Source organism: Mytilus edulis, chromosome 4, assembly GCF_963676685.1.
Source record: "Mytilus edulis chromosome 4, xbMytEdul2.2, whole genome shotgun sequence".
Classification (NCBI taxonomy): domain Eukaryota; kingdom Metazoa; phylum Mollusca; class Bivalvia; order Mytilida; family Mytilidae; genus Mytilus; species Mytilus edulis.
Genome location: NC_092347.1, coordinates 64,005,444 through 64,018,792, shown reverse-complemented (window position 1 = coordinate 64,018,792; position 13,349 = coordinate 64,005,444). Strand labels below are relative to the sequence as shown.

Here is a 13,349-nt window from a genome sequence, read left to right as displayed (position 1 = left end):
AACGTGAAATTGGGATAAAAACTCTTATTTGGCATTAAGATTAGAAAGATCATATTATAGGGAACATGTGTACTAAGTTTCAAGTTGTTAGGACTTGAACTTTATCAAAACTACCTTGACCAAAAACTTTAACATGAAGCAGGACAGTCAGGCGAACAGACCAGAAAACATAATGCCCCTCTACTATCGTAGGTGGTGCATAAACATCTTTCTTTCTCTCTTAGAACATGAGCTTTTCTAACTTGTTCTTTTTGGTTCAAATAGTGAATATACTTTTACAATTTCACTAAGTTGTCAACAGCTCAAGGGAAACCAATGGTAATTTAAAAGGAATTTATGCAACAATAATAAGATTTATTCCTATGAAGAATAAATCCGGTTATCGGAGGAAAGTGGGCATACGTTTTGGGAGTTGTTCCGCTTTGTACACGTTATGGAATTAATATATTATAAGTGACGTTGATTATTTTAACCTTGATAACTGTGACGTCATTCATTCTTTCTTTCCCACGCCACAGCAGAGACAAGACGTAGAAAATTAGGTTCCGTATAAATTAACAAATGTTGTTTCAAAAGATAAAAAATTTGGTTGAATATTGAATTTTATCTATTTAACTTGGTATATTGAATGAATGTCTTTCAAAAAATCGTAATTTTATTGAAGTTTTGAAAGTTTGGAAGATAGGAAAAAGCACATGGTCTTGATCCTGTTAAGATATTTTTTAATTTGCCTTTCTCTTCTGTTAAGATAAACGAGAATTACTATGATATGTCATTGAGATTTTTATTTGTTTGTTCAATTCAGTTGAACTTATGAATTTCGTTTCCAGAAAATAGAAATGTTAACAGACTGATAAAAACTACGCACATGGTTTTATGACACGTGTCGCATGGACGTATGCGAATTGGAAACTATTGTTGTATGAAACTTTTCCAACAGCTACGATGCGAGCAATTGGAAGTGAAACCAATAATGAATAAATGTAGATAAATAAATAAAAATAAATAAATAAAATATAACTTTTCAAAGGTGATTTCACTAATATTATTGTAGTATTTTTTAGTTTAAAAACCATACATCGTACAGAAATGGGGAAGACAGTGCGTATGTCGCAAAGGCCTTCTAAAAGTCCGTACGCAGCCAAGAAAAGGTTAAGGTCATCAGCACAGCAGTCCGACGAGGTTATATACCAAAGAGTACAGCCAAGGGATGTACCGGCACAGTTGGGAAACGGATCTAGTAATGTCGCTGGACAGCCTACTTCCACGCAAGTTTCAGCTCAGATGACTCCAGAACTTAGGAATGAAGTTATTCAGACGGTCAATGCCCTTGTTCACTCACCAGCTACTGTTACATCCCCTGATTCAATCAATGAAAGTCAACAATTGAATACAGGTATAACACCTAATATTTTACCAGTATATAGTGTAAATGATAATCTAGGTTTAAATGTTTCACAACAAACTCAGGACAAAATAATTAATGGTGAATATGTAGATTTAAGTATTTTGCTTACAAATGCAAGCACAGAGCAATCAAGTTCTTTAACTTTAGATACAAATGGACAGCTGGTTATCCAAGCAAAACCAAGTAAAAAGATTACTGATATTAGCACATGGATAGATGCTTTCCTAATTTACACAAGTATTTATGTTGGTGTGCATTTAGAAGACACACAAACTATTTTAAAATATATGTATTCGGTTAAGTTGGGTGCAAGTCGTTCAATTGGGCTAGGTTGGAAGGACTATGATCAACAGTTTCGTCTAAAGAAAGCTAGAAATCCAGCTTTGTCATGGGCTACAGTTGACCAAGAACTTTGGCTGTTATATATTCATACAGGGCAGTCAACTGCACCTAGTTCTGGGGTTAATATGGTTAACACATACAGGAAGTGTTACGAGTACAATAACAAAGGTGCATGTATGTTACCACAATGTCGATACATTCACAAATGTTTGAAATGCAATGGTTCCCATCCTGCCATCAATTGTAGGGTCCCTCAAAATGGGACTGGTTCACGAAGGGGTAATTTTCGTCCGTTCAATAGAACAAATTTCAGACAAACCGGAAGTGGAACAGATGCAGGTAGACAGATACCCTTTATCCGAAATACATAGGCTGTCAAAATCTCCAATTAAGGTCGAAGTTTTATTAAAATTGGTTACAAATTATCCTAATCAGGTGGACAAACAGATTTTATCTGATGGTTTTTTATATGGTTTTAAAGTGGGTTATGGAGGACCAAGGTTGCCTACAAATTGTCATAATTTAATTTCAGCATATCAAAACAAAAAAAAGAACTTGAAATTAAACTTTTAAAGGAGTTAGAGTCGGACCGAATTGCGGGTCCATTTTCATGCAGGCCATTCAAAAATCTACGTTTATCTCCAATAGGTCTTGTTCCTAAAAAACCGTCTGGATGGCGTTTCATTCATCATTTGTCATATCCATTTGGAAAAAGTGTAAATTCTTTTATTGATCCTCAGAATTGTTCTGTACAATACACTTCTTTTGACAAGGTTCTTGATACTATAAGTGAAATAGGACCAAAATCGCTGATGGGACGAATGGACGTGTCCTCGGCATTTAGATTGATACCATTACATCCCGATGATTTTGATTTATTTGGTTTTAAATTTGATGATAATTACTTTTTTCAAAAAGCGTTGCCAATGGGGTTAGCGGCTGCGTGTAATTTGTTTGAAAAGTTTGCCACTTTTGTTGAATGGTTGGTAAGGTTGAGATCGGGACAGGAATCTGTGGAGCATTATCTGGATGATTTTTTCTTTGTCGGGAAAGTAGATTCAAACAATTGTTTAATACTTATGAACACTTTTCAAAATGTTTGTACCGAAATGGGCATTCCTCTAGCGGAAGATAAAACTACTGGTCCATCAAGTAAAATAACTTTTCTGGGTTTAGAAATTGACACTATATACATGGTTATAAGAATTCCGCTTGATAAGTTGAGAGAAACAAAGAAAAAATTATCCTTCATTTTAAAAAGTAAAAAGGTTACACTAAAAGCGTTACAATCACTAGTTGGTTTATTGAATTTCTGCGCAAGAGCAATTCCTGCAGTGAGAGCTTTCAATAGACGCTTTTGTGACGCAATGTGTGGAGTAGTTAAACCAGAACATTTTATTCGAGTTTCTGTTAGCATGAAAGAGGATATACATATGTGGTTAACATTTCTAGAATTATTTAATGGAAGTTGTAAATTTGATAAAAATATCTGGTTGACAAATGAACAGTTAAATTTGTACACTGATAGTACAGGAAATTCCAAACTTGGATGTGGAGTATATTTTCTGGAAAATGGGCATACTTTGATTGGCCCGTTCAATGGCACGAAACAGAAATAATGAAAGATATGACATTTTTAGAACTTGTACCAATACTATTGGCCATATATCTATTTACGTCCGAATTGAGGGACAAACAAATTATGTTTCACACAGATAACTGTTCTTTGGTTGCTATTTTGAATAAAAAATCATCAAAATCGAAACGAGTTATGCAGTTGGTTCGACCGCTCGTATTGCAAACAATGGTGTATAATATGCAATTTAAAGCATGCTTTATCGAAGGACGTCTCAACTGCATAGCAGATGCAATTTCTCGTAAACAGTGGGAAAGATTCAGAAGCATAGATCCAGCTGCAGATCCATTACCAAAACCAATACCACGAGATTTTCTGAGGCTGATATCGATGTTGAAATTAACAAACTAGTGGATTCTTCAGTATCAGTGAACACTAAAGAGACATATCGTACAGGTTTAGTGGTTTTCGAAGCGTTCCGTAAATTGTATAATTATGATATCATTTGGCCACCACTTTTATCGCATGTAACTACATTTATTGCTTATATGTCACTCAACAAAAGGGCTTATAGGACAGTTAATTGTTATCTGTCTGCAATAAATTTTCGTTGTAAGTCAATGGAACATTCTGGGTTTTCAAAAAATTTCCTGGTTCAAAAAATGGTTGAGGGTTTAAAACGTATAAACAAATCTAAAGATACAAGATTGCCAATTACAAAGGAAATATTAATACGTATCATTGATAAATTACCAAATGTTTGTTCTTCAAAATTTGAAGCAAGCTTGTTTTCATCTGCGTTTTCGTTGGCTTATCATGGGTTTTTTAGGATAGGTGAAATAGTACGCAATAAAAAGTGGCAGGCGCACCAAGTAATAGCAATTGAGAACGTTACACTGTCAAAGAAAGATTACATTGAAATTGCTAAAATTGTTATCCCATTCTCAAAAACTGATCAATATGGTCATGGTACAGTTATAGAAATAACGGAAACTAAACTAAAAGATTGTCCAATTTATTGGTTGAAAAATTATTTAATGCAAAGACCAAAGGTTAAAGGCCCCTTATTTTGTCACTTCGGAGGATGTCCAGTGACAAGGTACCAGTTTTCATGTGTTCTAAGTAAGGTTTTAATACATGTAGGGATAACCGATTCGGTTTCATTTCGAACACATTCTTTCCGTATCGGTGCTGCTTCAAGCCACTTTGAAAAGGGAACCTCTGAAGAAGAGATAAAGAGACTAGGTCGCTGGAAGTCAAATGCATTTAAGGGGTACATTCGTTAACTAGTTGCAAAGTACGACAAGATCTGATATTGATTTTCTTTCAAAAAACTTTAAATTCAATTAATGCAAAATTTATGTACACCAGCTTGTTAAATATCCAATTAACAAATTTACAATTCATACTTTTTTATTAGATGAATCTTCAAGTCAACAAGAACTCAATTCAATTTGGGTTGTTGGGTCTTCGATTGTAAAACATGCGTTTATAGAAGCGAAAAGATCATTTGATGGCTGTAGTTTAGGACTACATAGAAAAAGTTACAGGGTATGGTGGCAAGGTAAAGGTGGCATGAAATGGGGGGAGCTTGTACCAAGAATAAAATTTCTTCTGCAAATTGAATCCCCTCCTAAAATTTTAGTTATACATTGTGGTGGTAACAGTATAGGGGCTATATCACTCTTTGATTTTAGAGAAACCTTGAGGTCTGATATTATGAAATTACACGAAATGCTTCCACAAACAAAAATTGTGTGGTCCCAGATTCTCCCGCGTTTTAAGTGGAGATATGGTAAAAACCAACAAGCAATGAATATAGCAGCCACAAGAATTAATAACTTTGCCGCTTGGCTATGTATACAATTGGGAGGGTGTTACATAAAATACCCGGAAATATCATATAACAATCCCGGAATGTTCACATCTGACGGCGTTCATTTATCTGATTTGGGAAATTGTTTTTTCTTATTTCATTTACAGGCTTATTTAATGAATATGGTCATTTAAAAGTACGGTCACGGCGGTTGTGTTATGTCGCTACCGCATTTGTGGCGGTGGTCGAACTCAGTGTCCAATAACACTCGGAATAGCCACTGAATTCGACCATATGGCGAAAATAGCGACACAACATCTACAAATATATTAGGCTTCTTATAATGGAATTATGTATCCGCTGAGCTTCTGTTTCCCAGGGCCAGCATCCGATATATTTTGGAAGCAATAATGTTAATAAGGATATTATGTTGATATATAAGAAAATGACATTATAAGGAATAACAATAAGGTGGAAATAAGCAATAAGGAATGGACAATAATGTGGAAATAAGGAATGGACAATAAGGTTTAATTATATTATATACATGTACTAGGGACTTGCCAATTATGTTTCTCGGCAGTCCCATTCTTTGTGAAGCCGTGGCCGTACAATTTTGTACTTTTGCCAAATAAATATTTCTTACTTTATATTTGTATGTCATTTTGGCCCAACGTTGTCTCAGATAATAAGATTTATTCCTATGAAGAATAAATCCGGTTATCGGAGGAAAGTGGGCATACGTTTTGGGAGTTGTTCCGCTTTGTACACGTTATGGAATTAATATATTATAAGTGACGTTGATTATTTTAACCTTGATAACTGTGACGTCATTCATTCTTTCTTTCCCACGCCACAGCAGAGACAAGACGTAGAAAATTAGGTTCCGTATAAATTAACAAATGTTGTTTCAAAAGATACCCACCCACCCACCACTTAAATGTAATTAATATGTATATATGTTATATCATGTTGTTCGATGTTCTGCTGTTTTTGTTCTATTTTTCAGGTTGAAAAGATTGTTAGTTTATTTCAATTATAATCCCAGTCCTTCGTCACGGCTTCAGACAAAGACTTCCAGACTTCCACCATTTGGCGAAAATAGCGACACAACATCTACAAATATATTAGGCTTCTTATAATGGAATTATGTATCCGCTGAGCTTCTGTTTCCCAGGGCCAGCATCCGATATATTTTGGAAGCAATAATGTTAATAAGGATATTATGTTGATATATAAGAAAATGACATTATAAGGAATAACAATAAGGTGGAAATAAGCAATAAGGAATGGACAATAATGTGGAAATAAGGAATGGACAATAAGGTTTAATTATATTATATACATGTACTAGGGACTTGCCAATTATGTTTCTCGGCAGTCCCATTCTTTGTGAAGCCGTGGCCGTACAATTTTGTACTTTTGCCAAATAAATATTTCTTACTTTATATTTGTATGTCATTTTGGCCCAACGTTGTCTCAGATAACAACCATGTTGGACCATTTAAAATATATATTCATCTGTTAAATATATAATGTTGCCAACAGAGAAATAGAAAATATATGATACATTTCATACTGTTTTAGAAATAGTAATCCTGAATATGCTTTTGTCATCTTTAATAATTTATCAATTAATCCTGATTATACTGATTGTCATCTTTACAAGTATGTACATATATGAAGTAATCCTGAATATATAATATGTTATCTTTCTTATTTGGTGATGTTAGAAAAAGTCAGGACCCGTTGCACATTTAAATAGTTGGTCTATAACTATAAATGTGTTTCAATAAAACATTGCATTATGGATTACATTCACCAAAGATCAGTAAATTTGTAATTTTTATTTAAGGAAACAATCCACTGACCACATGCTTATTTTAAAATTTCATCCCAAAGAACAATTTCAAAACATTTCTATTATTGCTGTTTTATTATTTAAAAATTCACTTTCCAGTGGTCCTTTTAGTTTAATGTTAATTTCTTTTTAATTATCATGAAAACAAAACACATGTATAAATTATTTTCTGAAAATATCTTGTATAATAATAAAAAAAATGATGTTCAGCATCTTATTAATTTTTATATTTTTTATTTTGTGGCATAATGTTTTAATGAATTAAATAGTGAAATAAATGGAACAGCATTATAAATTTTTCAAAAGTCTAACAAATAAACATAATGCTTGAAAATGCTAAACAATACTTATAACAATATACATGTGTTTTGTTAAGTTAATTTTATTGTATCATTATTAAACCTGAAAATAAAATTATATTATTCTTGTATCTATAAAAAAAGAAGACACAAAATATTGTAAATTTAGTAATAACTTTGGTTATCTAGAATACTTGTACCTCAATACAGCTGTTTGCCTATAATAATCACACAGGTGTCTTATATCAAATCACATGTAAATATTCCAATATAAATTAAAAAAATCTTTAGCTAAACCACATTACAATAACAGATATAATGACTTAAAAAAAATCATCCTATAATGGTTGATTTCTTTAGGCTTATTTCAACTGAAACTTTCTGAACTATTGATTTTATTATGAGAAGAATTTGCCATTTAGGTAAGGGTATACCTCCATTAAACAGCAACAAACAACACAACAGAAATACAAACAAGACACAAAATCTACAGGTATATAGCTATTTTATTGGTGGAATGAACCATAAGCTTGTCAATCATGTGGATTAAATCAATCAGATAGTTCAGATATTATGCACAAATTAATGTTAACTAGTAACTATGAGGAAAGAGACTCCTAATTGTGATTTCAAAATTCTAAAATATAACATTTATACTTCTTCTTGATACAAATACATGTGTCATAAATAAACATATTCTAAAGAAAAATATGCAACATTAGATTCATGGAACAAGGTGAGCTACAAAATCATTCATTAAATATTTATGAGAAGTGTGAAGTTGTGTAGACTTTTTAAAGTAATTGGTATTGTTCTAACAATTGGATAAAGTATGTGATTAGAAAACCGAGATAATAATTTGATGGCCAGAAACCAACGTTTTGTCAATAACGACAGGAGGGTGCTTCAACGGATAATATTTATGTGAAATGTCATGCCTTGTTTCTTACAAGCATATTGCTATTTTATGGCCTGATTCAAGACCATATTTTTTTCTAAATTCTTTTACTCTGGAATCAAAATAGAAATTATGTACAACAAATACATTCCAGACATGCCATATCTAAAGATCTTTATGTTAAAATATACACACTTTAAACGGATAGTAGCTACGATTTTCATTAAAATTACTTTTTTAATCTATATACCGGATTTTGTACAAAAAGTAAAATAATTAGGATTAAAACAATTACTGGTTCCGTTCAATTGAGCATTTAGAAGCTTTTTAACGTTTAACACCTACATTTATTTATTATCTATAGATTATAATTCGATGTTAAGCCCAACCCTTATTCATATGACCTTTACTTTTCAGTTCCCAATGCGCAATCGCACATTGTTCCTCGAAGGGAAAATGGTCGAACAGGGGAATGTTATCGCGGAAATGGTACGCGAATTTACAGTTTCAGCGAGAAAAGAAACAAAAAAGAGCTGCAGACAAGTTATTGTAAATCAAAAATAAAAAATGTCGATGAGATCGGTCATTAAAATCACTAAAAACACCTGCAACGCAGGCAAAGTCAAACAGAAGTAGCCGACGGTTTGCGTAATATTTACATTTCTTAAATTTACCAGATCACATGAAAAAAAATCTCAACGTGTTCATAATTGTCAAAAATATGTTTATAAATTTACGGGCAGTCAATCTCCCAGCTTAGAAGAAATTAGAAATCAACTTCCTTAACTTTAGTATTATTCTTGAAGTGTATCCTTCATGGAGGCCCCGATTTAACACATAAACACATGTATACATTATCAGCATGGTTTGGTCATACCAAGGACGTATGTTAGTTATACGTCCTTGGTCATACAAAGGTAATAACAAGTGTATAATATCGCCATTGTTGGAGAATCTTGGGTTGGAATAATATGCCGGTATTTGTTATATTTTTTATTTACATAATTTGATAAATGGCGTCAAATATGTACGTTTGATAAAGAGTAATTATCAAATATGTAAGAAAACAAAAAGCACGTGTTCGTATCTATATATATCTTGGTTAGCTCACTCGCTATGTCGGCAAAGTTCGGGAAGTAAACCTGATGCATAATTAATGAGATGAATAGGCACACAACACGATATGAATTATCAATTATTAACACTTCTGTAGTTTATGAAAACATAATCTAGCGATCTTATTGCTTATATTTAGTACATATCTTTGATTTTAGCAGCTTTAAAACTTGTTCATAATTTTGTCAAAATTGTAGCTACTATCCCTGTAAGTAATTCAAACAGAAAATCATATAACAAAACCAACTGCTTTTCAGTGAAAATAAAAAGGTAAATAAAAAAAAAAGTGTTCATACTAAATACAACATATATGAATAAAGAGAGATATGTGATATACAGAATTATGACAGAAACAAAATATTAAATAATCCTATTTTTATCAAATCTAATTTAAAGGTTAAGATTACTGCATCAGTCAAATTAAATTCTTCATTTATTTATACATCAACACCATTTACACAACGTCCAAAACAACTTTATATATTAGTACATTCATTACCTTGTTAAATCTTCATGCAGCTGGTGAACATCAGTCGGATAAAATTTTATTTCAAAATTAAAATGCCATGCTTGATCTAAAAAGCAAAATGAATTCATGAAAGCAACAAAATCTGTATGTATCTTTCCAAACAAATGATATTACTGACAGGGTTTCACTGTATCTTTGTACATTATAGTAAACTTTTAGCTCTCCTCTTAACTTAATAACTTTTATAAGGTGATGACTTCAGCCAACTATAAAAAAAAGTTTGAAAACAAATGCAAAATGTTGGCACAAATAATCAAACATCTAAAAGGTATAACATGGTACAATTTAAGTTATGAGATGCATTAAATAATTACGAGTTTCACACAGTTGGGATCAATTCAGACACTTTTGCAAATACATGCAAATTGAAACAATCCTTATTAAATGGTTTGAAATAATTCTGTCATTTTTCTTTCAAATCCTACATTAAATATAAATATTGGGAATTTGTGTTTACAAGTCAGGCATGCAGAAGTGAACCTGATGATCTTGGTATTGCATAGTTTTGACTAAGCTAAGAATCTATTCTTTCAGATGGTTTCAATTTAAAATCATTACTATTCAGCTTATCATTTCAGCACAGTTGACACTCAAAGTGGGTCCCATTGGTGTCTAAGCATGATGTGGGATTGCCTATTTTTTGTAAGCGTGACACGTGAAAGTCAAATTATTGTGCCGTGAAAACGGGAAATGAAGTCTAGAAGGACACAGGAAATTACAAAAAATGAGAATTGCTAACGTACATAGTGTAAGTGGGATTGGGGATCAGAACCCCCAATGAGACCCCTCACAAAGACATAAGAAAACGGATGTATACACTACCTTTCATTTGTTTTGATATTTTCTTGTCTAAATTTAACCATGACTGAAAATTAAAAAACAAACATATTAAGAATTTTATATAAAACTTAGGTCAACTAAATAATACAACATATTTCATTTCCTAAATTGACATGTTACATTTGTAAGAATTTTTTTAAGAGCTCAAATCACACGATACTTCACTGTACATTTTTCTAAACATCGATCAAGATTGAAAAAGTTAATATTATCCTATATATTATGAATTAATATATGTTTGCAATTACTGATCCTTTTTTTGTTTTGTTCCCATATAGGACTCATTTTGACGATTTTTTTAACTGTTAACTGTACATCATGTATATATTTATATAATAAAACATAAAATTTGAACAATTTTGCAATGCATAATATTCATGTTAATTTTCCAGAGTTCTGTCTGGTAGTCACTCTTAAGGATTGCCAATTTTCTTTTGTTGAAAATTAGACTTTTCTTTTGGGTATGGTACACTATTAGTCTACTTATTACTGAAGCTTGAAACTTAATTAAGTTCTTTAATAAGTTACTTTAAAAATGTCAATAGAATTTTTAACACTGTTTCCTTAAAATAAAGGAATTGGACTTACTTGTAAGTTAGTTTTTGGATCAATAAAGTTCAGTCCGAAATAGTCTTTTTCTAACAAGTCAAGATGATCGCAAACTTTATCAAACAACACCAAACCAACTGCTTTTTTCTGAAATAATAAATGAAAAATATGGTCAATACAATTTCAGATTAAGAGTCTGAGATAATCATGAACACATTTCTAGCACAATTATCAAAATCTTGAAGCAAATATTTGGTGTTTTTCAAATGTCATACTTGAAATCTGTAATTATAAGGTAAATAACCGTTGAAGTGTATAATAAAAAAACAGAACCTGATGCAGAACTCAATCTCCAAAAATCAAAATCAAATTTCTGGTTTAGGAGTTTAGTTACAATCATAAAACATCTACCTCCCTTTATCATTCTTGCAGAAATTTTGCTTTTGGAAAATCAAAAAGCATAATTAGAAGGAAAAAAAGGGAGATTCACCCTGTTCACTGAATGCCGAAAATTGAGACTTTCTGAAAGTTCCACAAAAAAGAATCATGTTGGTGGTGAATGATGATGGATAAGTGTGTAATGTCCAGCGCCAAATATTACAGTCACTTCTGAGGACAAGACAATGTTAATATGTTTTTGAGTTTGAGCCACACATTGACTATTTGTACCACATGGCATCAACACTCTGAGCCAGTTTAGTAGTTATACTGAACAACAAGCGTTGATGACATACATAGAGATCAATGGAATTAATCAATCATTATAGCGTACATAATATTTTTTTTGTGTACTAAATAAAAATAATGTGTAGCACTATTCCTATAAAGGGTATGCATAATCATATAAAGATACTATTTGCAATGAGGATCACCAATAAAAATATATTCATATTATAAGTTGCTTTATTATAAATTTCTATATATATAGTTATGATACAATGTTTTTTTCTTAAAAATACTTATTTTGTAGATCACTCACTTTGGGACTGCTTATTTAAACTTTAATAAGGTCACTTTTTACCCCATTAGGTATGATGTAGGTGAACCAATTAGTTCTGTTTTTGTTTCTCATACCTTTACCAAAATGCGCATGTTATAAGTTCGTTTTTGTGGTAGAAATTCTCATTTTAGATTTACCCAGGTGTGAAAAACAAACGAACACTTCCTGATATATAAATATTTAATTATTTTTGCAAATTTGCTATCTTACATCGACATCAATGTCGTACGTGGTTCCATCTAATAATAAAACTCTGCAAATTACACTCCTTCCTGAACTGGCAGCTTGGGCAAGGCGTCGAGTTTTCTCCGGACTATCAACGTTGGCCATGATTGTTTACAACTTTCTCGTGAGGTCACCGGTTTTAAATAAAATAAGTTGCCTGAAATAAAAACAATAAATAACTATTTGCAACTTATGGATGTCTTTATTTGCCAGTAACACTGAATGTAATACTGAGGCCGTCCTTTAGCCAATTAAACAATTTACCTGCATGTGCAGGTGAAAATGTCGGGTTGTTTACATATAAAATCGAACTTTTCTGACGTAGTTATTGCCAATACAGAGGCAAATCATACTTGCAATATATGAACAAATAATATAATAAGACCCAGCCCCTACCTTGGTTTGGAATTTAGGTCAGTAATTTCGAAAAGGTAAACATTTCTATATCCTTTCAGATGTCAAGCCTATAACGCTCAATTATTAGCGCCACCTATGATTAAATGATGTCATAACTCAGGTATGATAGAATACGGATTTAAAATATTGAGTGAAATTAATCAAAACGAATTGTTTTAATTAATTCTCGCTTCAACAGAAAATTACTCTATTATTTGAACATATTGGAAATACATTTTTATATATACCAGGCTACCTTTTGTACGAATATTAATAAATTAATATAATTACACATGCCGATTTATTTTTTTATGTAATACCCAGTCATGCAGGTATACTATAAAACCGTGTTTTTGTCCCAATTTAAAAGTACACGGAATTGTTGATGACACATTGGTTTTTCTTGTGACTAGTATCTGATTTCTGCTCCAAGCCAACTTAATGTCCATGAAACTAATATTTCAGTGATTAATAAGATTAATAAAATTAATCAC

The 13,349-nt window shown here is 31.9% G+C and overlaps 2 protein-coding genes across 10 annotated transcripts in view; one reads left to right on the top strand and one right to left on the bottom strand.

The window, feature by feature from the left end:
* The window catches only part of LOC139520221 (band 4.1-like protein 3), a 39,916-nt gene extending 26,936 nt beyond the window's left edge, over nucleotides 1-12,980 (bottom strand). For all 8 annotated transcript variants that reach the window (XM_071312703.1, XM_071312704.1, XM_071312701.1 and 5 more), the window contains exons 1-5: nucleotides 12,856-12,980; nucleotides 12,445-12,616; nucleotides 11,274-11,381; nucleotides 10,668-10,710; nucleotides 9,816-9,891 (exon numbers count right to left, since the gene is read on the bottom strand). In XM_071312703.1, the coding sequence (XP_071168804.1) occupies nucleotides 9,816-9,891; nucleotides 10,668-10,710; nucleotides 11,274-11,381; nucleotides 12,445-12,564 (347 nt within the window). In that variant the 5' untranslated portion in view covers nucleotides 12,565-12,616; nucleotides 12,856-12,980. The remainder of the gene's footprint in view (nucleotides 1-9,815; nucleotides 9,892-10,667; nucleotides 10,711-11,273; nucleotides 11,382-12,444; nucleotides 12,617-12,855) is intronic.
* Nucleotides 509-5,469, top strand: LOC139520223 (uncharacterized). Of its 2 annotated transcripts, none has more exons than XM_071312708.1 (2): nucleotides 509-542; nucleotides 1,065-2,249. In XM_071312708.1, exon 2 carries the CDS (start codon nucleotides 1,090-1,092, stop codon nucleotides 2,119-2,121), a length of 1,032 nt encoding a protein of 343 aa, XP_071168809.1. In that variant the 5' UTR covers nucleotides 509-542; nucleotides 1,065-1,089; the 3' UTR covers nucleotides 2,122-2,249. The 2 variants fall into 2 exon arrangements, with proteins under 2 accessions (XP_071168809.1, XP_071168810.1); XM_071312709.1 differs by lacking the exon at nucleotides 509-542 and adding an exon at nucleotides 4,747-5,469 and having other exon boundaries at nucleotides 956-1,396.
* Nucleotides 12,981-13,349: the final 369 nt, after the last annotated feature.